Source organism: Podarcis raffonei, chromosome 17 (genome assembly GCF_027172205.1).
Source record: "Podarcis raffonei isolate rPodRaf1 chromosome 17, rPodRaf1.pri, whole genome shotgun sequence".
NCBI classification, from domain to species: Eukaryota; Metazoa; Chordata; class Lepidosauria; order Squamata; family Lacertidae; genus Podarcis; species Podarcis raffonei.
The window spans coordinates 17,906,136-17,929,876 of NC_070618.1; the positions used below are offsets into that span (position 1 = coordinate 17,906,136).

Sequence of the window (23,741 nt, forward strand, 5' to 3'; positions counted from 1 at the left end):
TGTCGTGTGTACAAATTTATTACATTATATTTTGAGGTTCCTTAGGCACATGGTCTCAGCAATCCTGACAACGGATCTGAAAAACAGGCCGGTATAATCCCCACTCGGTGCAGAAGGTGATTTGCTTAGCGTCATCGAACAGCTCTCTCTCCCCCTCAAAAAACATACACCATTATTTTCAGACACATTCACTACCCTCCCAAGTAAAATTCCACTGTATAAATTTAACAATAAAGAGTGGTTTTTTGGGGTGGGGGGGGAGATTTCTGTGCTTACCTGCCAGGTAAGATTTAAGCCTACCTAGAAAGTTTATATCTAAGGACCAGTGCTGCTTTTCTGGGGGGACAAAAACCCCTAAACATTGTGTGAATCTTTGTACTTTTGTCCATTTACTGTATTTACTTTCCCCGATTTGAACTATAAAATGGTAATTTTCTTGAATCAAAATAAGAGTACCCCTAAACATTTTTTTGGGGGGGGCGGAACACTCCTGAGGACAGATTTGATCCTAACTCCCAGGAAGTTGCAACAACAATTGGGAATTTTATCTGGGGTGTGAGTCTGATCTGGATATGCAGGTGTGTCTACACAGAATAATTTGAAACTGATTTAGATGTGCTAATGGATCTCCCCAAAGCAAAATGTTTGCAGACATGGATTGCATATAATACCCAGCTGCGGGGAAAAAATCTAGCCCAGAAGCACGATAGCTAATTTTGAAGGTGGGACTGTGCTGAGGTGGGAAAGGGGGTGTTATCTCTACTTACAACAAAAAGCAGGGCTGGAAGAATTTTGGCCATGTTTGTTTTTCGTTGTTGTGGGGGTTTTTTTGTTAGCAGTAGTGACTGGACTGCTCCACACAGTATATGTTTTTTACAATGTTATTAGTTCTCTTTAACATGATAGCCACTTCATAAAGTCACAGAAATCACTCTCTGCGTAGCCGCATTAAATGCCACATTTAATGTCTCGCATTCCCCTCAGTATTAGCCACAGTGTGTGCACCTGAAGTAAAAAGGGGGGGCTGTCTGTTTGGCCATAAATGCCATTGGAATTTTACAAATACAGGCACATCGTGCTCAGAGAGATGATTTAACCTTGCTTTAACCTACACCTACAAATGTGGCAGTCTTCCTTTTGTTGTGTTGAGCGGCTACATTCCTTTGTTGTGCTCTCCTGAGATATTCAGCAGGGCAGAAAGAAGCTAATACACAAGTGGGAACTTTTCCACAGTTCCTAGACAGCAGCTAAACAATCAGTCCAAACATTTAAAATCACTCCCTGGCAGGGAAAACACATTTTATTGTAGATCCTAACTTTGAATACACATCCTCCAAGAGTGAAAAGGAAGGATAAGATGCCCTTGGCCTGGAGTTTGGGGTTAATGAGTGTTAATGGGTGTCACCTTCTTGGTCCCCTTTTTTTATCTCTTCCTCATGCCCCCCCCCCCACAATTTGGAGCAGCTGGAATCTAAAACTTCAGGCCCTGTGTATAAATATAGCAGTCTGCCTTCAGCCTTTTTTGAAACTGCAAGAAAGTGAGGAAGGGGAAAGCACGCCAGAATTTTTCTAAAAAGGTCATGTTTTTGTTGTTGCTCCATATGATGCTGCTTTCATGGCTTGGAACAACAGAGCAAATGGCTGTACTGCAGAAGAAAAGGAGATTTCTACACCTCCTGCCTCAAGACAGAGATACACTACTGAAATATCTAAGGGGCCAAGAAGGAACTCTGGCAGATACTGGTTTGTTTGGGACACACCTCTTGGCAGAAATGGAGGGCGAGAGGCAAAATGCGCCAGAAGTGCCTAGGTTTCTTTTGGCCTATAAAGATAGCCATGCCCCTCAAGATTTGGGAAACAGAACTTCTTCCGCAAGCGCATCTCCAGAGAGAACACAAAACGCTCCTTGCCACCCTCACAGGAAAAGGGAAGCAGAACTGCCCTTCAGGAAAGATGCCAAGAAGTTCTGGGACCTTTTCATGTTGAAAACCAAGTCACGGTCTGATGTGATTGTCCTTCCAATCAAGACAAATGAAATGTATCAGGACACCTGCAGCACCATCCCATTCTCTCAGGTAAAGTTAAATCTTAAAATCAGCACTTAACCCAACGCTCCTTCTATATACTTAGGAACATCCAGTGAAGCTACTATTTGCATTGCAATTTTAATTTGCAAAATCGATCACACACAAACACCCATAGTAACCCTGTGAGGCGGGCCATTGTTTTTCATATTTACAGAAGTGCGAGGGCTGATTTGCCCGTGGTCTTATCAGTGCAAAATTTGCTTATAGAAGCAAAAAACATTACAAGTGTCTGTGCCAGAGACAGCCTGTAGCTTTGGGCTGCTAAAAAGTTTTGTTGCAATAGCCTGTTTGTTTGTTTGTTCTAGTTAACAAGTAGGTAGCCGTGTTGGTCTGCCGTAGTCGAAACAAAATAAAAAAATTCCTTCCAGTAGCACCTTGGAGACCAACTAAGTTTGTAATTGGTATGAGCTTTCGTGTGCATGCACACTTCTTCATATTTGTTTGTTTTTATAAAAATTTACAAACACTTGGAAGCATGTCAATACTTCAGGTGCATGATTCCCATTTTATATGATGGAAGTTTCAGAAAACAATATACAGTGCTAGATTTTAGAATGCAGGAATGTATACTTCTGCCTTGAATTTATTTTCATTTTATTTATCTGGGCTATTTCTATACCACTTAATCCTAGACATTTCTAAGCAGTGTACACAAAGATGATTAAAAAAACCATACAGTGGATAAAATTATATATATATAAACAGAAACTCTCCTAAAATGCCTGTTGAAATAGAAAAAGGGTCCATTCCCACCCACCCCCAGTAATTGTAGCAGCAAATATAAAAAGTGACTTAATTTTTTTAAAAAAATGTAATTCTGTATTCAAGATAATGGTTTTATATGGAGCTGATGTAGCACACTAGTTGAGTGCCTGAGCCATGTGCTTACAAGCCCTGGCTCAAATCTGTTTAGCTGTGAACTCACTGGTAGTCAGATGCAAAGCCACTATTTCTCACTCCCCTATTTGTAATATGGAAATAATATTACTGGCCCACTGCAGAGCATTGATCTAAAGATTACTGAGATACGTTTTGAATAATGGCTTCATATATCAAAAGTATTCCATATGATTCCATTTCTTGTATTTATGTGCTATCTAATGAAGTGCCATAGAAGGTGCTTTAACAGCGGTGTGCTTTCTTTCAGAGCATTGCACATGAGAACTGCGAGGATCTGGTGGTGCAAAACAACTTGTGCTTCGGCAGGTGCAGCTCTTTTCACGTTCCCGGTCTTGAAGATCGCCTTTACACCTTTTGCTCGCACTGCTTGCCCACCAAGTTTTCCACGGAACGTTTGGAGATGAATTGCACAATCGCTGCTCCTGTAATCAAGGTCGTCATGATCGTCGAAGAATGCAAGTGTGAGGTTCAGAAAACAACAGATCCCAAAATGGGATTTCTGCACTCAGATCTGCATGCCAATGTGTATGAACAAAACTGAGCCTTTCAAAACGGACTTTTCTTAGTAGATTTTTATCACTGGCGAGAATAGCCAGGACTTCAGTTTAATGCCAACACAACATCTTGAAGAAGCCTCTGGTACAGTTTGTGCAAGTGTAAGAGTGTGTGAGAGTGAGTGAGTGAGTGAGTGAGAGATTCTCCACACATGAGATTAAAGAGCTGAGTTGATCTATTATCAGCTACTACTATAGGTGCCCTTTATCTGTTTTTAGGTGCACACCACAGTTTTTCATGTGTGTAATTGTGATTTCTGACTGAAATTATGTCCCTGTTTATTTATTAGGTGCACATATACCCAGTTAGTTCAGCTGCACTCTGGGCACAACAATGCAGGAATGTGTTCAGGATTGCCTCTTAACTGATGGAGCCACCTAATTAATTATCAAACTGAAAAAAGGGGGATTCTTTCTATGCAAATCTTTCTGAGCACTCATGGGCAATAATACCTTGTCAAGCCATTTATCCTTATGTCCTTAGTTCTCTGAATAAAGCAACCAGAACTCAGTTTTTCTAACCTTTCATTACCAAAAAAATCCCATCCGGATCAAAGGGAATTTTCAATACTGAGAACTTGACGGATTGGGCCCTAACTGTGAATATGCACCATTTAGAAAGGAGGTATAAAGAGGAAAACAGCAGCTGTAGTAATTGTTAATTAGATTAGTGCCTTAGCTTTTGGGGGTGAGTGTTTAATTAACCCAGCAATGATCAGCTGCATGTAATTAACACTGTATTCTGTTATATCAAGGATGTGTTAATTGGATCTGATTTTCAGAGTCAACTTCCATATTCAGAGCAAGTTGAGCCCAGGTGCTAACGGAATATTGCTCCAAAAAAAAAAAGGAAGGAAGAAAAAACAAATTCGAGCCAGAGGACAGTGGTCTTGTATACACCCCAGGGACTGTTAACTGTAGTCACATTTGAAACGTAGACAGGGTAACTGTTTCTGCAAAGTTCCCTTTGCTTTTAATTTGTCATAGTGTTCTATTTTATTTTACAGGATTTTCAGAGCTATTCCTAATTGCAGGGGGGGGGCAGTTTCCAATTATTGCAATGGTGCATCTTATACAGAGACTGTTAACTTTAAGACTTTTTAAATGAAGTTAATTGTCAGCCCCTAGAGTACACTTTTTCTCTGCTTTAGAATATCAGATTAATCACCACAAATACCTGCACAGTTTCAAAATGCCAGTAAAGTTTAATCAACACTTTGTTGCATGGGTTTTTTTTTTACTTTTGGTTGCTGATAGAAGAGGTTCAGTTGGAGACAACTGTAACACCTTGAAACTCAGCACAAAACCCTTTCAATGCCATTTAACTTTTATTTTAGCCATTGACACTGAAAGATCCACTGCTTGCAAGTTATTAAAAGAAGAATACTAGTAATATAATTATTCAGGCCTTTTTTTTTGATCAGCAACATATTAAAATTGACCATTTTGTCCATTATTAGATTTACCTGTTAATAGCTTCAAAGCATATACGATCTTGCTTTGTGAAAAAGTTGGTAACTATATGGTATTGCTTCTTTTAATGCATATATGTTAATAATTTAGGCTGCAGTCCTAGGAACTATTAGTCTAAATTCACGTGTATGTGACTCTAGTAACATGAGTGGCTAGTTGGCACCATGGATAGTGTTCTAATAAACCTCTAATAAAACTTAGGACATATTCACATGTACAGATGTATCATTGCATGTCTCATCACTTGATAGTTCTAAAGGGAAAGGGACCCCTGACCATTAGGTCCAGTTGTGACCGACTCTGGGGTTGCGGCGCTCATCTCACTTTATTGGCCAAGGGAGCCGGCATACAGCTTCCGGGTCATGTGGCCAGCATGACTAAGCTGCTTCTGGCGAACCAGAGCAGCGCACGGAAACACCATTTACCTTCCCACTGGAGCGGTACCTCTTGATCCACTTGTACTTTGATGTGCTTTCGAACTGCTAGGTTGGCAGGAGCAGGGACCGAGCAAAATGGGAGCTCACCCCATTGTGGGGATTCGAACTGCCAACCTTCTGATCAGCAAGTCCTAGGCTCTGTGGTTTAACCCACAGTGCCACCTGTAAAATGGCAAACTTGTGTCTCATCCGAACCATTTCAGATTACAGGTGAGTCTCACATATGACTGAATACCCTGCCATGAACAAGAAAAGTACCGGCAGTATGTCAGGGGAAAAGACAAACTTCTACCCTTATCCTTAACATCTAATTTTCTGCATACAAGGGTTCCTCAATATGTGGAACACCTTAACTGAAAAATACTGGTTAAGATAGCATGAGGTGGTTCTAGTTGTTGTTACAGATATTCAAGGAAGAACATAGTTGTTTGAGCTTGCTTTCCGTGATATGCTTTGAAAAGCCAGTATCCCTTGCCATCATTTCCACCTTACAGGATTGTTGTGAAGATAAAGATTTTAAAGCATATATTGTATGCACCATGTCGGTAGTAATATTAGTGCATCTTCTGAACAAAACCCAGTATTTTGTCATGAATATATAGGTAACAAAACAAAACAAACACAAATATATAGGTAATAAAACAAACTAAAATTTAATCATCCTCTCAATAAATTTCTCACAACGTAAGAATAGTTACCCACAGAGTGTTCTTATTCAACTGCCTAAATAATTCTTACTTATTTCAATGCTGCTATACAGTGGTACCTCGGGTTACATACGCTTCAGGTTACAGACTCTGCTAACCCAGAAATAGTACCTCGGGTTAAGAACTTTGCTTCAGGATAAGAACAGAAATTGTGCTCCGGCGGTGCGGCAGCAGCAGGAGGCCCCATTAGCTAAAGTGGTGCTTCAGGTTAAGAACAGTTTCAGGTTAAGTGCGGACCCCCGGAACGAATTAAGTACTTAACCTGAGGTACCACTGTATTCCAAATACATATGATTAGGATTGTAACCCAAAGCATGTGTCCAGTGTAATTTTCGGGGGAATAGATGATGGGTGTGCACAACTCTGCCTTGATGTGGAAAACCAACGTCATGTTAGTTCTGTTTCATTCATATCATTTGAAAGTGGGAAAATGTATCTGGCCCATCAGCATCAGAAAAGTTTGCTAAATGCGTATGTTTGGAGTGAAAAGCTCATGTGGAGGTATGCATATTAAAGTACGAAAAGGTGGAGATTCTGGTTTACAGATCATGCCTTAAATGCATTGGAAGGACCAAAATCTGCATTAGCATTGCAAAATATCCTTCTGGTGTAGGAGGCTTATAGAACAAAGTGCCATCCCTTCTCTTGCAGGCTGCCTCCATAAGAGAGCATCAGCTGCCGCTACACATGGCATGATTTTAGCATGCTGATTTAATATTTACAGAGTGCCAATAAAATTTTTATGACGACAGCTGGTGGTTCCTGTGGTAATTTATAAACAACAACATAACACAGACATCAGGGAACTCCCGAGGAAGGTTCTGCATGGCTGTACAATATTTAGGAATATCAGACACAAGGTTGTTTTTCCAAACACGGAAAGGGTTTTTGTTTTTTGTTTTTTTCTCCTTTGCTTTGCAGGTTTTTAAGGATCATTGCAGAATGCATTGCTGAAAGACTTTCTGCAGCTGAACTGCACAGTTCAAACTTAAGTTTGTAGCACTCAAAAGTCATAATACCTGGACGCTTTCTCTCTCGAGGGCTGAAACAGCAGATATGTTTTAAGAAACAACCTGTCTGTTGACTTACAGAATACAGAGTCTGTATTCTTCCTGTACTGTACCAGATTTTCACAGGCCTGTTTCTGTGGACCTGATATGCCTGCAATTTCACTGTGGTTGGACATTGCCGGATTTACATATAAGCTAAACAAGCTATAGCTTAGGACCCCACTCTCTTGGGGACCCCCAAAAAAATTAAAGGAAAAAACCTGGATGTACATTTCCAAAATATAAGAGAAAAAACAAATAAAATAAAACTTACATTCAGCAACAGTGTTTTGTGTTGTGTAGGCTCCTATGATGTAAGTAATGAGCCCCGCCTGCTAGCTTGCTCCCTAAAATATCACATATAAAGGGCCCCATTACCTTCAGTAGCTTAGGGCCTCATCAAACCTAAATCTGGCCCTGTGGTTGGAAGACCTATATTAAATCTTCCAGACAACTTAATTGCTTTCCAGGAGAAGCAGAATTTCTCAGCGCTCCAACTGGTAAACCCATTTGGGACTGAGTCTTGCTCCAGCAAGGGTCAATGTCACAAGTCCTTTCTCTTCCCAAGCCCTTTTTAAAATCAGCAGAATAAACGTTTTATTCTGTTGTATTTCAGCTCCCCGCCCCTTTGGAGGCCCCATTTATGACGCTGGGGTGCATGGCTCCTACAATTAACACCACATCACCCCCCACTGCCAACCCCCAAGCAGCATGGTTATTAGAGGGGACAAAGTTGTCACTTCATGTAACTAGTGCCAGGGAAGTGTGTGGAAAACAAGATTAAATCCTCTCATTCACAAAGAGAAGCTCATAGTCTGTCTAACCTTTCTGGTTCCTACTTTGTACTGAAGACCACCAGGCTCAACAAGATTGCAAACAGCCTGGGTATGAAGCATCTCATTATTATTATTATTATTATTATTATTATTATTATTATTATTATATCATTTAAAAGCACTATTCCACTATTTTTAAAAGCCAGCTTCACATTTCCCATTTTGTGAGACAAACATTTTTCTCCACAGCCATTGCAATATAGAATTCCTTCTGAAGTTGTAGCTTTTCCAGAAAGAAAGAAAAGTGAAATTTTCCAGTGTCCTAAATCAATAGAGATGTGATGAAGTGTGCTCCTTTCACTTGAATTTGGTGAAGAAATGTTTTTTTTAGATGCTAATTTTATATGAAGTGTAAATATCTGAAAAGTTATTCCATTAGGCAGAAGTCGTTGGACTGAAATATTTGATTCGGAAGGAGAGTCGATTAAAGTGTACAGTACTTAGTGTGATTTCGATGCCATGTTCAAACCAGTTCAAAGCTTGAAGCAAACTGCCAACGGACGAATTTTAACATGTCGTAAGAGCTGTGTAGGGAAGCGGATAGTGCTGTGGGTTAAACCACAGAGCCTAGGACTTGCTGATCAGAAGGTCGGTGGTTTGAATCCGCGCAACGGGGTGAGCTCCGTTGCTCGGTCCCTGCTCCTGGCAACCTAGCAGTTCGAAAGCACGTCAAAGTGCAAGTAGATAAATAGGTACCACTCCGGCAGGAAGGTAAACAGCGTTTCTGTCCACTGCACTGGTTTGCCAGAAGTGGCTTAATCATGCTGGCCACATGACCCGGAAGCTGTCTGCGGACAAACGTCGGCTCCCTTGACCAATAAAGCGAGATGAGCACCGCAACCCCAGAGTCAGTCACAACTGGACCTAATGGTCAGGGGTCCCTTTACCTTTTAAGAGCTGTGTACATGAGAAAGGGCCAGTCTAGCTGTGACATTCTGGATTAGTTGTAGTTTCTGAGTCACCCTCAAAGGTAGCCCCATGTTGAGCATTACAGTATTCCAAGCGGGAGATAACCAGGGCATGCACAACCAGGGACAGTGCACAGGCAGGGAGCCACAGAGAGGTTGTTTTCAGGAGCAGCATGTGACAAACGTAACATGCACACTATTCTCTATGAGCATAGAAGAGTTGCACCATAAGTGGAGTAACACCCAATCAGTTGGGCAGGGTACACCTATTATTATTATTACTGCTTTAGCTGTAGGTTTATAAATCATTTAATGTGTCAATACAAATGGAGGTCATTAATATTGCAATTGTTGTATAAGGAATTGTTATTTAGACTGGAGTGTAATTGAAATTAATAAAATTTTGGAACGCAGAAATAAAGTAAATCATCAAACCATCTATTCTAGCAGGCAAGGGGGCACCTAAATTATATAATTTGGCATTTGAATGATTGGTATTAATAACTGTACTGTATTACAGTTTGGCATTGTTATAATGCGGCTATTATTGTACCGTTGTACCGTAATTGAAAACTTGTTGTTGTTGTTGTTGTTGTCCTGCAGGATCAGGCCAGCCCGATGCTCCAAGCTGCACGAGCAAAAACAAAACCATTCCCTTTGGTTCCGCCTGTTAGCCTAGCTGGCGAAGAGAGCGAGTTCACTTCTACTCGCGCCCGACTTCCGTCACAAGCCGCAAGAGGGCGCTGTGCAACCAACCGTCGCCATGGAGACAGGGTCGCCGCGATCCTCTTTCTGGGTAGCCGGATGTTCTGCAAGCCCGGAGCGCATGCGTAGTTTGTCGTTGTGGGTTTCGAGAGAACTGGGTTGCCCATTAAGAAGAGGCGGTCCAGGGGCTGGGAGTGGACCCTGGCTGCTCCCATGGGCGTGGCCAAGAGGGGGGGGAACAGCTGTCCCTCCTAAATTCTCAAAAATTATTGAAAAGCATTAAAAAGACTCAATTAACTGAGGTTCTGCCCCCTCTCCAGCAGAAGCCTCCACCCCGCCCGTAATCTCCTCTTTTGGGGAGATTTTTACCGGTTATCCCCCCCAAAAAACCTCAACTGCCCCACCCCACCCCAAAATACTGGGCTGTGGGGGAGGGAGGTGAAGGGCATAGCTGTCAACTTTTCCCTTTTCTTACGAGGAATCCTATTCGGAATAAGGGACTTTCCCTTTAAAAAAGGGAAACGTTGACAGCTATGGTGAAGGGATTAACTGAAATTGTTAAAGATTGGTACAGTATTTAAGAAATTTAATTTTTTCTAAAGATTTTATAAGGAAAACAGAACGCAGCAAGAAATATCAAGTAAAGGTATTGGAGAGGAGATCAGTGTAAACGAAAACATGAGACTTACGGTTTTGTTACATATGATTTTATTTGGGAGTTGTCTGCTTATTTTGGAGTTGTTTGTTGTAAAGAATGTATATTATGTGAATAAGATAAAATAAAATAAAAATGTTATAAAAAATAAAAAAAATGGAAATGGAAAAAAAATCCTGGCTATGCCCATGGCCCCATAGAATTGCTGAGTTGGAAGGGAGCCCGGGGTCATCTATTCTAACCCCCCTGCAGTGCAGGCAACTTTCACCCAACATAGGGCTCAAATGACCCTGAGATTAAGAATCTCATGCTCTATCAACTGGGCTATCCCAGGATTGTTCTTAAGATAATACAAGACTCTTCATCGTTGTTGTTGTTTTACTGCACAATGCTATCCCTCTGGAAGTTTACACAGAGCAACTTAGGCAGAGGGGGGATGGGCATCTGTCATGGATGCTTTAGCTGAAATTCCTGCATTGCAGGGGGTTGGACTAGATAACTCTCATGGTCCCTTCCAACTCTACGATTCTATGATTTCCAAATTATTGGCCAGTCATATCTTACAAGCCTCCTTGCACCCCTTATGTTTCATAATAAAAATAGTTAAAGCAGCAGTCTGAGTTATGCTTGCCTGGGTGTAAGTCCCATTGAATTCACTTGGACTTACTTTTGAGTAGACACAGTTTAGATTGCACTGCTTAGTTGCTTTCCGATTACAGCCTCCCAGGTTCTGCCTTTTCAGAGCTGTATTGTCGTTCAGGATACACAGAATGCACGACTCCAGTAAATGCTGAAGCAGATATTACCAGGATCTGCCACTATATCTGCCCCAACCATTGCTTATTGTGCATTTCGTCATGCACTGCATGTGTAGTGAATGTGAGATTTGAAATTGTTCTAGTTTATTTCCAAACTTGAGTCTAATCCTACTAAAAGCATGTATATTACAGCACTCACAATTTATCCAATAAGTACTTTTTTATTTTTACCAAGTACATATCACAGTGCGTGGTGATAATCTTTAAACTACCCATTTCATCTATTACAATTTAGGATCTGCTTAGGACTTTTGCTGGAGGGCAGAAGTCAGACTAATTTAGAGTGGGCATCGTGCCACTCAGACAGATGGGGGGTGACTTTCCATAGCCAAGAGATTGTGTATGTGCATCAGTTATGGGTGCTCAAGGCATTATTCCCAGCTGGGAGCAGCGAAACTCCTGTCCATTCTGAGCTGCTTATGGCGACCAGCCATCGCTGATTTGTCTCAGGCCAGAATTCTCTTAAAATATTTCTGTTCCATAGTCACATAAGGGGAATTTGCTGGACTTGAATAATGTGCTGGCAAATTGTAGCTGACCTTATATTTGGCAATTTTTTGTCAGAAAATAACTTTACAGATGTGAAACGTGGGATACCCAACTTATTTGCATATTTCTGTTAGGACTCCCCCAAATATTTTGTGATCTGCAAAATGGATGGCAAGGATGCCCGCTGGAAAGAACGAGAGCCGGCTGAATGCTCGTAGGAAATAATGGGAGCTACAAATTCTAATTGGCACAACTGGGTTCCAATAAAATAAAATAAAGCTACAAATAAAGCAAGGAATAGATTCTTAGAAGGAACACATCAGTACACCCTCTAGAATTGGAATGATGGTACCTGGAACTGGGGTGGTCCTCACCCCACTCCAGTTCCTCAAGGTCTGTCCTTGCTAATACCAACTATTGCTCACTATCAAACCACAGAGCCTAGGGCTTGCCAATCAGAAGGTCGGCGGTGAGCTCCTGTTGCTCGGTCCCAGCTCCTGCCCACCTAGCAGTTCGAAAGCACGTCAAAGTGCAAGTAGATAAATAGGTACCACTCCGGCGGGAAGGTAAATGGCGTTTCCGTGCGCTGCTCTGTTTAGCCAGAAGCAGCTTAGTCATGACCCAGAAGCTGTACGCCAGCTCCCTTGGCCAGTAAAGTGAGATGAGCGCCGCTACCCCAGAGTCGTCCATGACTGGACCTAATGGTCAGGGGTCCCTTTACTTTTACCTTTATCAATGCGATTAATGATATGTTCCATTCCTGTGGCCCACTCCATCCCTTCTAAATATTATTTGTTTTATTCGTAGGTTATTCTTTTATTTGAGTCATATGCAATTGGCATTCACAGCTCTCAGGAACTTCCCATTGATTCCAGTGGGGTATTCTTAGCATTTCTGAGTCTCTAGTTGGAGGCATATTCCAGACTGCTTATCACAAGCGAATTGCCCCTTAAAATAAAATTATGTACTCTGCACCCCTGCCATTCTTCCAGTGTCCATTTATATGAAAGAAGTGGGACTGTAATTTCTATTAGGGAGGACATTTACTCCAGAGTAACAAGCATGATCTTCCGGTATCTTCTGACACTCTGTTGCACTCCTGATCAGTGTGTTCCAAATATTTCCCTCCTCCTCAAAATACATATTTATTCCTCCTAAATATATTTACTGCAGGAGTGCTGGCTTGGCCCCACGATTATGGGTGCCCGAGTCATGGGTGCCATGCAGCGTGCATGAAACTGGCGCCGAAATTTGTGGGTGCACAGCCCCTTCATGAGGAATTTTGCTCAGGCACTCAGGGAGCTGGCATCTATATCCCACAGAGTTCAGCAGTACTTATTTCCAGTGCTTTTTTTTTCTTTTTAAAAAAATGTTTAGGGGTACTCTCATTTTCACTCAAGAAAATTGCCATTTTATAGTTCAAATTGGGAAAAATAAATACAGCAAATGGGCAAAAGCACAAAGATTCACAAAATGTTTAGGGGTATGTGTACCCCTGTGTCACCCCAGAAAAAAAGCACAGCTTATTTCCTAAAAAGCTTGTTTAGGATTGCACCCAGAAACCCACACTGGTGGCTGCAAGCATGGAACCAGCTGACACTGTAACTCCGAATTTGTGGTAACAGTAATAACATTCAGCCTGCAGTTGTAACACCACGAAACAATAAGAGGCATGTAACTACAAATGGACCTTTAAGCAAATGTTCCCAGGCATGACACTAATGTGAGAAGTTAGCATTGGCTCACTTAAAAAACACCCAACTATTTTGGAGCAGTTTCAGGGCCGGATTTAGGTTTGATGAGGCCCTAAGCTACTGAAGGTAATGCTGTATGGCAATTTATGGACCTAATAGTTATCTAAAGCCATTTGCACATAACAAATAGGAGCCTACACTGCACAAAACAACATTGCTGTATGTAGGTTTTATTTTATTTGTTTTTTGTCTTATATTTTGGAAATGTACATCCAGTTTTTTTTCTCTTTAAATTTTTTGGGGGCTCCCAAGAGAGAGGGGCCCTAAGCTATAGCTTGTTTAGCTTATACGTAAATCCGGCACCGATTGCACCCAGTAACCCACACTGGTGGCTGCACCCACCTGACACTGTAATTCCGAATTCACTGTAACAGTAACATTCAGCCTGCAAATGTAATACCACGAGAAAGAGGCATGTAACTACAAAGGGCGCTTTAAACAAATGTTCCCAGGCATGACACTAACGTGAGAAGTTAGCATTGGATCACACTAGACAAGAGTTTCAAAAAGCATGCGGGAAATGCAGAGACTACTTCACAAGACAGTACCCTAAAATACATACCTGGACTTGTTTCGATTAATGTCTGCAGGAGACTGTGGATATTTAAGTTATAATTAGAAAAATCTTAATAATTATTCATAAAGGAAACAGTTTATAAGAAAATAAGGAGGGCAGATACAGGATAAAGGAAGTCTTTTATTTCGTTGTTTGTATTGTTGTATGTTATGCTCAATGTATGTTATGTTCATATTTAATGAGGGTGGATTGTGTATTGGGGGGGTTATGTTATGTTGTAAATAAAATTCCAATAAATAATATTTTTTTAAAAAGAGAGAGAGAGAAAGAAGTTAGCATTGGCTCGCTTAAAAAACACCCAACTATTTTGGAGCAGTTTGGATCAGCAATTGAAGCGCGCCGAGGCTGTTTGCAGGCGACGTCTCCCAGGTTTGCTCACAAGCAAGTCCCACCGGGGGCTTAATGCTCCCAAGGAAGTTTGCGCTGGGTTATTATGATGAGAGCTGCTTCTGCTCTGCTCGCCTGGGACACAGCAATTCCTCCACTTCCGTAGCTCCAGGCTTGCTCAAAGACTTCCAGCTCTGGGCCAGGGAGAAGCGAGCCCTGCGCCCGCGCTCCCGTTGCTAGGATGCCTGCAAAAGCGCCAGGAAGTCGCTTTGACAGCAAAGGAGGCGAAGGGCGGGAAGCGCGCCGTGCCCTTCCTCCGACTGAGAGAGCATTTTTTTTTTTGGCTTCCCCCTCGGTGCGCGTGCGCAGAACAGCAGCCGGAAGCCGGAGTACGGCCGAGTGCATGGGGTACATGAGGGTCGGCGGAGCTTCCCACCGGTGAGTGGATGGAAGGGGAGTGACGCCAGGGGCCGCAAGGGGGCGCTGTGGGCCGGTATGCTCCGGGCCCCCCTGCACTTGTGGGCAAGGGGAGGCAAAACTGGGAGGTGGTGGAAGGGAGGGAAGGGAGGAAGGGGAGGGGAGAGTGGTGTGGGGCCAGGTTCTCCCTCTCCTTCTCCCTCTCCCTCTTATTCTTCCTCTCCTCCCTCTCCCTCTCCTCCTCCCTGTCCCTCTTCTTCTTCCCCTTCCTCTTCCTCTTCCTCTCCTTCTCCTCCTTCCTCTTCTTCTTCCTCTTCCTCTTCCTCTCCTTCCCCTTCTTCCTCTCCTTCACATCTGGGCAAGGAGAAGTCTCGCTTTCCTCCACCACCAGGGCCATCTGCAAGCCCAGTGTCCCCCACCACCACCTCATGGTCCAAAGAACCATCAGACATGAACCCTTCTTCCCAAGCTTGGAGCTGGGAAGGGGTTGAGGAACACACACCCTTTTGACACCTCTATGGAGCTTGTTGGCTTGCAGTTGAGGAGATCCAGGTGTCTCGGCCAGGCAAGGACCAATAAAGCCCACCTGAAGGGGTTGCGCTGCCTCTGAAGGAGCGGGCACGTAGCTTGAGGGTGCTTCTGGCTCATCGCTGTCCCTTGACGCTCAGGTGGCCTCGGTGGTGGTGTGGAGTGCCTTCCATCAGCTTTGGCTGGTGGTTCAGCTGTGTCCCTATCTAGTCAGCCTAACTACCAGGTTAGATTACTGTAACACACTATTTGTTGTCCCTGTTTGTGAAGACAGCTCGGAAACTTAAGCTGGTGCAGAATTTGTGATTGCTCACTGGGGCAAGATGGTTTGAATATACAACGCCAATCCTGGCTTGACTGCACTGGCTACCAGCTAGTTTCCGGGGCCAATTCAAAGGGCTGGTTTTGACCTATAAAGCCTCAGACGGCTCAGGACTGCAATATCTCGGGGACCGCCTGTCCCTGTATGAGCCAATCTGCGCCTTGCAATCATGACCTGAGGCCCTTCTTTGTGTGCCTCCTCTGCGAGAGGTCTGGAGGGTGCCTACACGAGGACTGGCCTTTTTTTGGTAGCTCCCTGCTTGTGGAATGGTGTCCCCAGGTAGGTTCGGTTGGTGCCAAGCAAAAATGTTCCTCTTCTCCCAGGCCTTTGGCTAATTCAACAATCTGTGTCCATTTAAACTGGGGGGGAGGTTTTTATTGTTTTTGTTTGTTGCTATGTTATATATTTTTGCGTTTCTATATTGTAAACCGCCCTGTGCTGCTTGGCTGAAGGGGAGGTGTACAAATTAAATTAATAATAGTAATAATAATACTGTTGTGTTCCTGGCTTCTTGGTATCATACGTTTAAGAAAGCCCACTGTTTGTTCTCCTGGGAGGCAGGCCTGAGTCTTCCTGGCTCTCTCTATTGTTTTGGAACAGAAAAAGGTGGTGGTTGGCCAACCAGTTTGGCTAATACCTTTCTATTACATCTGCGATGTGTAGGACTGGTGCTAGGAAGCTGCCATCTCATAATGGGCGTAGCCAAGGGGGTGGGGCCTAGATCCACAAATATTATTGAAAATTGTTGCAAGTGCTCAATTATCTGAGATTTTGCCTCCCCCTTTGGCTGCTCCCCGCTAACAAAAATCCTGGCTACGCCCATTCATCTCATACCTCCAAAAATGCACTGCCTGTGTTGGGCATTACAATTTGGGAGATGAATGGTGGCGGCTGCCCAACTTGCATACAAAGGCACTGCCAGTGCCTAGTAAGCATGTTCATTGAGAGGGAATAACTGGCAGCACCAATACCAGGGCGGCCATCCCAGTGACTGGCAGTACCAGTGCCTGGTAGGGTCGGAGGTTGCAGTGCTGAGTGAACGAAGCAATCACCTGGGGCAGTTAAAAGGCAGTAATTATTTAATTGTTAGGGTTTTTTTAAGTAACCAAATTTATATACCGATTACTCAAACGAAAGGCTTCTGGCCCTCCTGTGGCATAGTGGGACAGTGCGTCTGGAAGGTTGGTGGTTCCAGGGCACCCAGGGACAGTTGTGGGCAGGATTCCTGTATTGGATTTGATGATCCTTGGGATCCCTTCAAATTCTACAACTCTATAACTCTAAGTGACTTAATTTGAAATATTAATTTAAGATACTGAAAAAGAAAACACAGGTTATACATAGTGTTGTATAAGTTAAGTTATTTTAAAAATAAAGATCTTTACCAAAATCACAGGTTGAAAATTGCATGCTAAAATTACATGCCTAGGAAAGCTTGCTGAAACAAAAGTGCCTCCAAGTTCTACTTCTTCAGGTGAATTGTATAGTCATTTGGTTCCTGCGGTCTGTCCCATGTATGCACCGTATTTTTCGCTCTATAAGACGCACCAGACCACAAGACGCACCTAGTTTTAGGAGGAGGAAAAGAAGAAAAAAAATATTCTGAATCTCAGAAGCCAGAACAGCAAGAGGGATCGCTGTGCAGTGAAAGCAGCAATCCCTCTTGCTGTTCTGGCTTCTGGGATAGCTGCGCAGCCTGCATTCGCTCCATAAGATGCACACACATTTCCCCTTACTTTTTAGGAGGGAGAAAGTGAGTCTTATAGAGCAAAAAATAACTCATTCCTTGAAGAGCTCACATTTATCACAGTTGATTCATAATCCACGTTCCTTCAGCCTCTTGAGAACATGTTCCAGATTCTTCATATGATCCTCATCACTAGGTGATGTCATCCAGATTGTATCTGTAACTGGTCATAGTATCAATGTCTACCAATTTGTGAGTGAAGGTGCTGCTCCAAATACCAATTGGTTACACTGGAACAAACCCTTTTCAGTGTTGATGGTGGTCAGAAACTTGACTCTTCTTCTTCTTCTTCTTCCATTTGGAGACGAACCTATGCCTTATCTGGTTTACTAAACTCCTTTCCTTCAGATAACAGTAAGAAAATATCCTCAGTTTGAGTCAGGGAGCCATTTCCCGCTCTTAGCAGTGGGTTAATGATCTCCATGAAGTCACCGCGGACCTGTTTCAGTTCATATTTTTTTTGCCCATAATTAGATCATAAAGTTCAAGCTACCCATTGAACTAATGGCTTTGAATTACTGGTTTGTGACTGTGAAGTGCCTGGATGCCAATATAAATGTTAAGTGATTGTTATATTACCTGGCAGAAAATGCAGAAAATTTTTAGAAAATATACCTAGTTTTAATAGTTATTTCTACCTTAACCACAGTTGTGCTCCATGTGTAAGCATGTACCAACCGATGTAGTAGGTCTGATGGGAATAATTTTTATTGGCTGTGTGAAAGCATGCTCTTTAGTTTTGGAGTTGGCTGAGATTAGCAATATTTGATATAGGTAGTACAACTGAAGGTGTGAAATGCCTGCTAAACGTTTGTGTGGCACACTGGGATTAGCTTTTAAAAAATAGATTATTTGTTTAATTAAATTATTTACAAATGGATACTTGTGCTAAAAGGGCTGGTTTACAGCAAGGTCACTTTGGAAACATGCATACACCAAAGAAAAGTTACCAGCACCCTGAAGTTCCCTTGGTTTGATTGCACATAAACTTGTTGAATTCATTTGTTTTTGAAATTAATGTGTTAATTGCCTCAAAGGCATTTTACAGATGTACCACAAAAATGGCTAAGAATAATTTCAAAAACAGTTTTAAAAAAAACAATGCTAAAAGCAAATAACTAAAGACAGGTTTAAAAACACTACAAAATTAACACTTAAGGCAGCTGGAGAAGTTTGTTGAAACAAAAATGTCTCCAACTGTTGCCAGAAACTACAGATAACCAAGTATTCCTCCTGTACAGTGGTACCTCAGGTTACATACGCTTCAGATTACATACGCTTCAGGTTACACACTCTGCTAACCCAGAAATAATGCTTCAGGTTAAGAACTTTGCTTCAGGATAAGAACAGAAATCGGGCTCTGGTGGTGAGGTGGCAGCAGGAGGCCCCATTAGCTAAACTGGTGCTTCAGGTTAAGAACAGTTTCATGTTAAGAACGGACCTCCGGAACGAATTAAGTACTTAACCCGAGGTACCACTGTATAGCACTTTGACAGCTATGCAAAGTTTGATAGCAGTATAGCAGTCTTTCCTCTGTAATGCTTGCATTTTTCTTGATTCTGTGGCACTTGGTTTCACAACTCATGCTCTTTTTATTACGTTAATTATTTGTCGGCTTAATCACTCTTGCTGTCACTAGGAGGCTAATTGGCAGAGTTCTGCTGATAGACAACTTGCAGCGTGTTCCCAACCATGCTTACTTTGAATTCAGTGGTACTTAATTTCCTGTTTAGGATCTTCACAGCCGTACAGGAGCCTACCTGAGTGTACCTTGGTGTGGAAAACCTGTGGGTGTCCAGATGCTGTTGTACTATAACTCCCATCATCCTTGGCCATTGGCCATGCTGGTTGAGGGTCGATGGGAGTTGGAGTCCAGCAATATTTGGACAGCTGCAGATTTCCCATCCCTGGTATGCCTAGCTGTTATGCTGTTCCTTCCAATTATTAATGGCAAAACTGCAATAATGCACCTAAGGACAGCAGTGGGCAAGATTCCTGTGTTACGGGGGATTGGACTAGATGACTCTCAGGGTCCCTTCCAACTCTACAGTTCTATGATTCTATGGTAGTAAAAATGAGAACCATAGCTGTTAACCGTCCCTTATTTGGCGGGAAAGTCCCTTATCCCAGCGCCGTGTCCCGCTGCTGTCCCTTATTGATGATGTCCCTTAAATTTCCCAGGTTTCAAAGGAAGCAGCTCCTCTCTCTCTCTTCCTCCCTCCCTGCTGGCCAGGGAGGAGGGAGGCTCCAACTCTGTTGCTTGGCTGCGTTGCTCACCCAATAAGGAGTCTAAGAATGACTGGGGGGTGGAGCTTGCATGCCTTGTGCCAATCAAATCGGCTGCATTGCCTGGGGACTCGCCTTTGCTCAGCGCTTCCCAGCGGAGAGGTGACGGTGGGTTTCCTTCCTGCATCCCCTTTGCTGGCTTGCTGCGCTGTGGGAACCACCACTTGAGGCTTCATTTGGCTGCTGGCTGGGCTTTCTGCCTTTGGCTCGGAGGGGCTCAGAAGTCGAACATACCTGTGCTCGCAAAATCCCTTATTTTGGCTGCTGATCCCTTATTTTTGAGGCTGCTGGTCCCTTATTTTCAAATCTGTAACTTGACAGGTATGATGAAAACAGATGAAGCAGTGATGCTGGCCTTTCCCACAACCTCCCTAGCAACATCTTTGCCATCTTACCCAAATGTAAGCAACTGCACTTAACATGTGGAACACCTTTGTAAAGAAAACTTTTTTAACTATGGCAAAAAAGAAAACACCTGTGCCAATTTTCTGATACGGCAGATATCATAAGGGATGCAAAATCTGTTCATCTGAGCAACACCACAATATGCTAAAACAGCACCTATTGTTGCACATGTTGATGAAATTCTCAGCACTTATGGCACAGTACAGGAAAATGTGTCGGGCAACCTGCTCTGTGTTTGGTTTCCTGTGCTTGATGGGGCTCACAGAATCAAAGGGGTTGCAATGGCTATTTAAAGCTAGTTGTGATGCGATGTAGAAGATTAAGAAAGGCTGTTCATGCAATCTGTGATATTCAAGGAAGAGAGGAATTTAGGTGGAGTTCAGTGGCAGTGTGTAGGTGTAGCAGAAGAAATGCAGTTTGACTTGTAGTAGTAGTAATAATAATAATGTATTACCCTGCCCATCTGGTGTAGGAGTTTAAATATGACTACCTGAATTCTTAATTGGATGCAGGTGCAGAATTTGTATAGGAGAAGTTTGGGGTTGCTTGAGAGAGATTTGAAACACATTTGGTTGGTCTGTACTTATGGTTTGGAGGCAAAGTGTGAAATTAGGAGTAGAGTAAAGCCACCGCTTAGATACACGTCCGATTTGTTTAAAGTTTTTGATCATGTACAGCCTGTTCCTAAACAAGTTGATCTAAACCTGTGGGAGTTTGATTCTATGTCACAATCGGATCATTTTCCAATGAAGTTTACACTGGCGGTAGTCTCCACAGGGATGATGGATCTATGAGTATTGTTTGGCTAATGGAATCCGAGGGATTTTTTTTAGTTTCCTTGCCAAGTTCTCTGTTTGGCAGAGCAAGTACTTCTGTGGAAAACCTAGTCCAGGAACGTTCATGTTTGCCTTGACTTAAATGCCTCCGTTTCTATAGCTCAGTCAAGGGAGATGTTGAGAACACCTGTTAGTCTGGTTTAGTAGAGCATAAGACTCTTAACCTTAGTGTCATGGGTTTGAGCCCCGTGTTGAGCAAAAAAAGATTCCTGCACTGGGCTAGTTCACCCTTGTGGTTCTTTCCAACTCTACAGTTCTATGATTCTCTGACCAGAAGATGTGGATGAGTTGCTTAGAGAGGCGCAGCAATAACATATCTTCCAGACCCTTTCCTGGCACGGCTGATACCAGGATGTGGATGTGGTTAATGCCTCTTTGCAAGAGTGGGTAATTCTGGCCAGCTTGGAAAAGCTGTTTGTGATATGATTCCTAACGAAACCTATACCAGACCCCCCCCCCCCCAAAAGCTATAACAAGACCTGGCCAGTTGCAAATATCTTGTTCTTAGGCAAAGTGATCAAGTAGATGGTGGCTGTGCAACTTTCACCTTTTTTAAGATAAATTATCTGTTCTATAGGAATGTTTCTTCGTTATTTTTATTAGGGAAATATTTGTAGAGAATGCTTTATGTCATAAAGCCCCCATCGCTAGTTGGCAGTAGAAACAGGATAATAAATCACCTAACTCTCTTTCTTTTTAAAGTCTGATTTCAGGTGAAGTTGCAGAAGTGCTGAATCAATGACTGGAATCAGTAATGGGCTTCATGAGAGCCAACAAACTGAAGCTTAATCCTGATAAGGTACAGGTTTTGTAGGTACGTAATATAGCTACACGGGTGGCGCTGTACGTAATATAGCTAAGTGGGTGGCGCTGTACGTAATATAGCTACATGGGTGGCGCTGTGGGTTAAACCACAGAGCCTAGGACTTGCCGATCAGAAGGTCGGCAGTTCAAATCCCTGCGACTGTTGTTCGGTCCCTGCTCCTGCCAACCTAGCAGTTCAAAAGCACGTCAAAGTGCAAGTAGATAAATACCGTATTTTTTGCACCATAACACTCACTTTTTTCCTCCTAGAAAGTAAGGGGAAATGTCTGTGCGTGTTATGGAGGGAATGCCTACGGGTGGCATGCCTACGGATTTTCCTCCTCTAAAAACTACGTGCGTGTTATGGTCGGGTGCGTGTTATAGAGCGAAAAATACGGTAGGTACCACTCCAGCGGGAAGTTAAACGGCGTTTCCGTGTGCTGCTCTGGTTCGCCAGAAGTGGCTTAGTCATGCTGGCCACATGACCCAGAAGCTGTACGCCGGCTCCCTTGGCCAATAAAACGAGATGAGCGCCACCACCCCAGAGTCGGTCACGACTGGACCTAATGGTCAGGGGTCCCTTTACCTTTAATATAGCTACCCTTCCCAGGTAGAATTGCCTGGCACCTATGTTCCTCTCTTATCAACACCAAGCAAAAAACCTTATTATTATAATTTCCCCCCAACTTTTGAAGCTTTCAGCTGTTGCCCTCTTTTTTTTTTAAAAAAAAAGATACTGTTTTATTGTTTATTTTATGATGATGCTTTTCTTAGTGTGTTTTACTGTCATCTGTTTTGTAAACCACTCCAGGAACTATGTGCTGAATGTAAAGCCCCTAAAAATAAATAAGTAAAAATAATGATAAGCAATGTTTGTCCAAAAGTAATTATTTTTTTGTTTCATGTGACTTGGTCCCAAGAAAGTGTGTATAGGATTTCAAACTTAGTGGACAACAAGAAATGGAGGCCTGGCAGCCTGTCTGGCTAAAGGTCATTCAGTGATGTGTGGAATCCTATTTGATTTCCTAGTGTGAACCCCGGAGTGGCATCTCTTTCATGAAAGGGTAGCTTCCTTGGCTTAACTTCTTCTTTTTCACCTACAGCTGAAGGTTGCTTCCTTCATGCGTGGTGCCATTCATTTGTGTGTTACTGACACAGCTTGGGAACTTTCATAAAATTGTTAAACTAATTAATGTTTTCCCCCCCTCCTTAGGCTTAGTCCCCCCCCCTTTCTGCGTGGAGCAAGCTGCCTTCAGATTATGTACAATGGGACTACGGATTCACTTTGTTGTTGATCCTCAGGGCTGGTTCTGTATGGGCCTGATTATCTTTGTTTGGCTTTTCAATACGCTCTTCGTTCCAAAAATTATCCTCTTTCCACACTATGAAGAGGAGCATATATCACTGGTTACACTACTGTGTAAGTCACATTTCTCGCTAGATCTTTTATTTCACTCGGACTGAGTGTGCCACTGCAGTCAGTTAAAAACTTTTAATTATTATCTGTTTGACTAATTGGGTAATTAGTTAAAAGCCAATCAAATGGACATATTACAGCAGTTAAATATATCGTATGCAGCTTTTTGCTTTTTTTGAGGCTTCTGAAGGAAAGAGTCAATTTCTTTTAATATCATGATTAAAGGAATAAAAAAAGTTCCCAATAACTGCAGGGGGGGGGAGATGGTGATCATAGCAATATTTTCATTGACTTTCATAAACAAATCCACAGTTATTGTAACTGTGTTCAGGTAAGCTAATTTGATACTTCCATAGCTTTTTTCCAATATGTTCTGCATTAACTTTGTGCACTGACTATATTCTCAAGACAGGAGGCATAGAAACCGGTTTAACAGATTGTATGGAGATACAAATGGGAGAAGAGAGTGAGAAGGGAGCTGGCAGTAGGTGAGCTTGTGCAGAACAGATGGAGATAAGAGAGAAAGAATAATCTGGACGGAGAGATGAATAGCTTTAAAAGTCAAGATCAGATGCTAAAGTTGCAATAAGTCCGGACAGAAAAGTTGTTGAGCTTTTTTCATACGTCCAGATTTTGCCAGACATTTTGCCGATATTCGCCTGACTACAGTATTCCAGATATGTCCGGGAATTTTCGGACACAT

The 23,741-nt window shown here is 42.6% G+C and overlaps 2 protein-coding genes across 5 annotated transcripts in view; both read left to right on the forward strand.

Annotated features, from left to right (window-relative positions):
• The first annotated feature begins 491 nt into the window (after positions 1-491).
• CER1 (cerberus 1, DAN family BMP antagonist) lies at positions 492-3,677 on the forward strand. The gene is made up of 2 exons (XM_053370762.1): positions 492-2,075; positions 3,235-3,677. Exons 1-2 carry the CDS (start codon positions 1,581-1,583, stop codon positions 3,526-3,528), a joined length of 789 nt encoding a protein of 262 aa, XP_053226737.1. The 5' UTR covers positions 492-1,580; the 3' UTR covers positions 3,529-3,677.
• Positions 3,678-14,597: 10,920 nt separating this feature from the next.
• The window catches only part of ZDHHC21 (zinc finger DHHC-type palmitoyltransferase 21), a 41,979-nt gene continuing 32,835 nt past the window's right edge, over positions 14,598-23,741 (forward strand). For 2 of the 4 annotated variants that reach the window (XM_053370639.1, XM_053370642.1), the window contains exons 1-3: positions 14,598-14,714; positions 21,520-21,631; positions 22,835-23,041. In XM_053370639.1, the coding sequence (XP_053226614.1) occupies positions 22,888-23,041 (154 nt within the window). In that variant the 5' untranslated portion in view covers positions 14,598-14,714; positions 21,520-21,631; positions 22,835-22,887. The remainder of the gene's footprint in view (positions 14,715-21,519; positions 21,632-22,834; positions 23,042-23,741) is intronic. The other 2 variants (XM_053370643.1, XM_053370641.1) reach the window with 2 other exon arrangements.

What these genes read in the sequence shown, in the direction of transcription:
- CER1 (XM_053370762.1), top strand. Translation starts at nt 1,581, where the DNA reads ATGTTTTTGTTGTTGCTCCATATGATGCTGCTTTCATGGCTTGGAACA. An exon ending in GCACCATCCCATTCTCTCAG is followed by an intron (nt 2,076 to 3,234) that starts GTAAAGTTAAAT and finishes GCTTTCTTTCAG; the next exon opens with AGCATTGCACATGAGAACTG.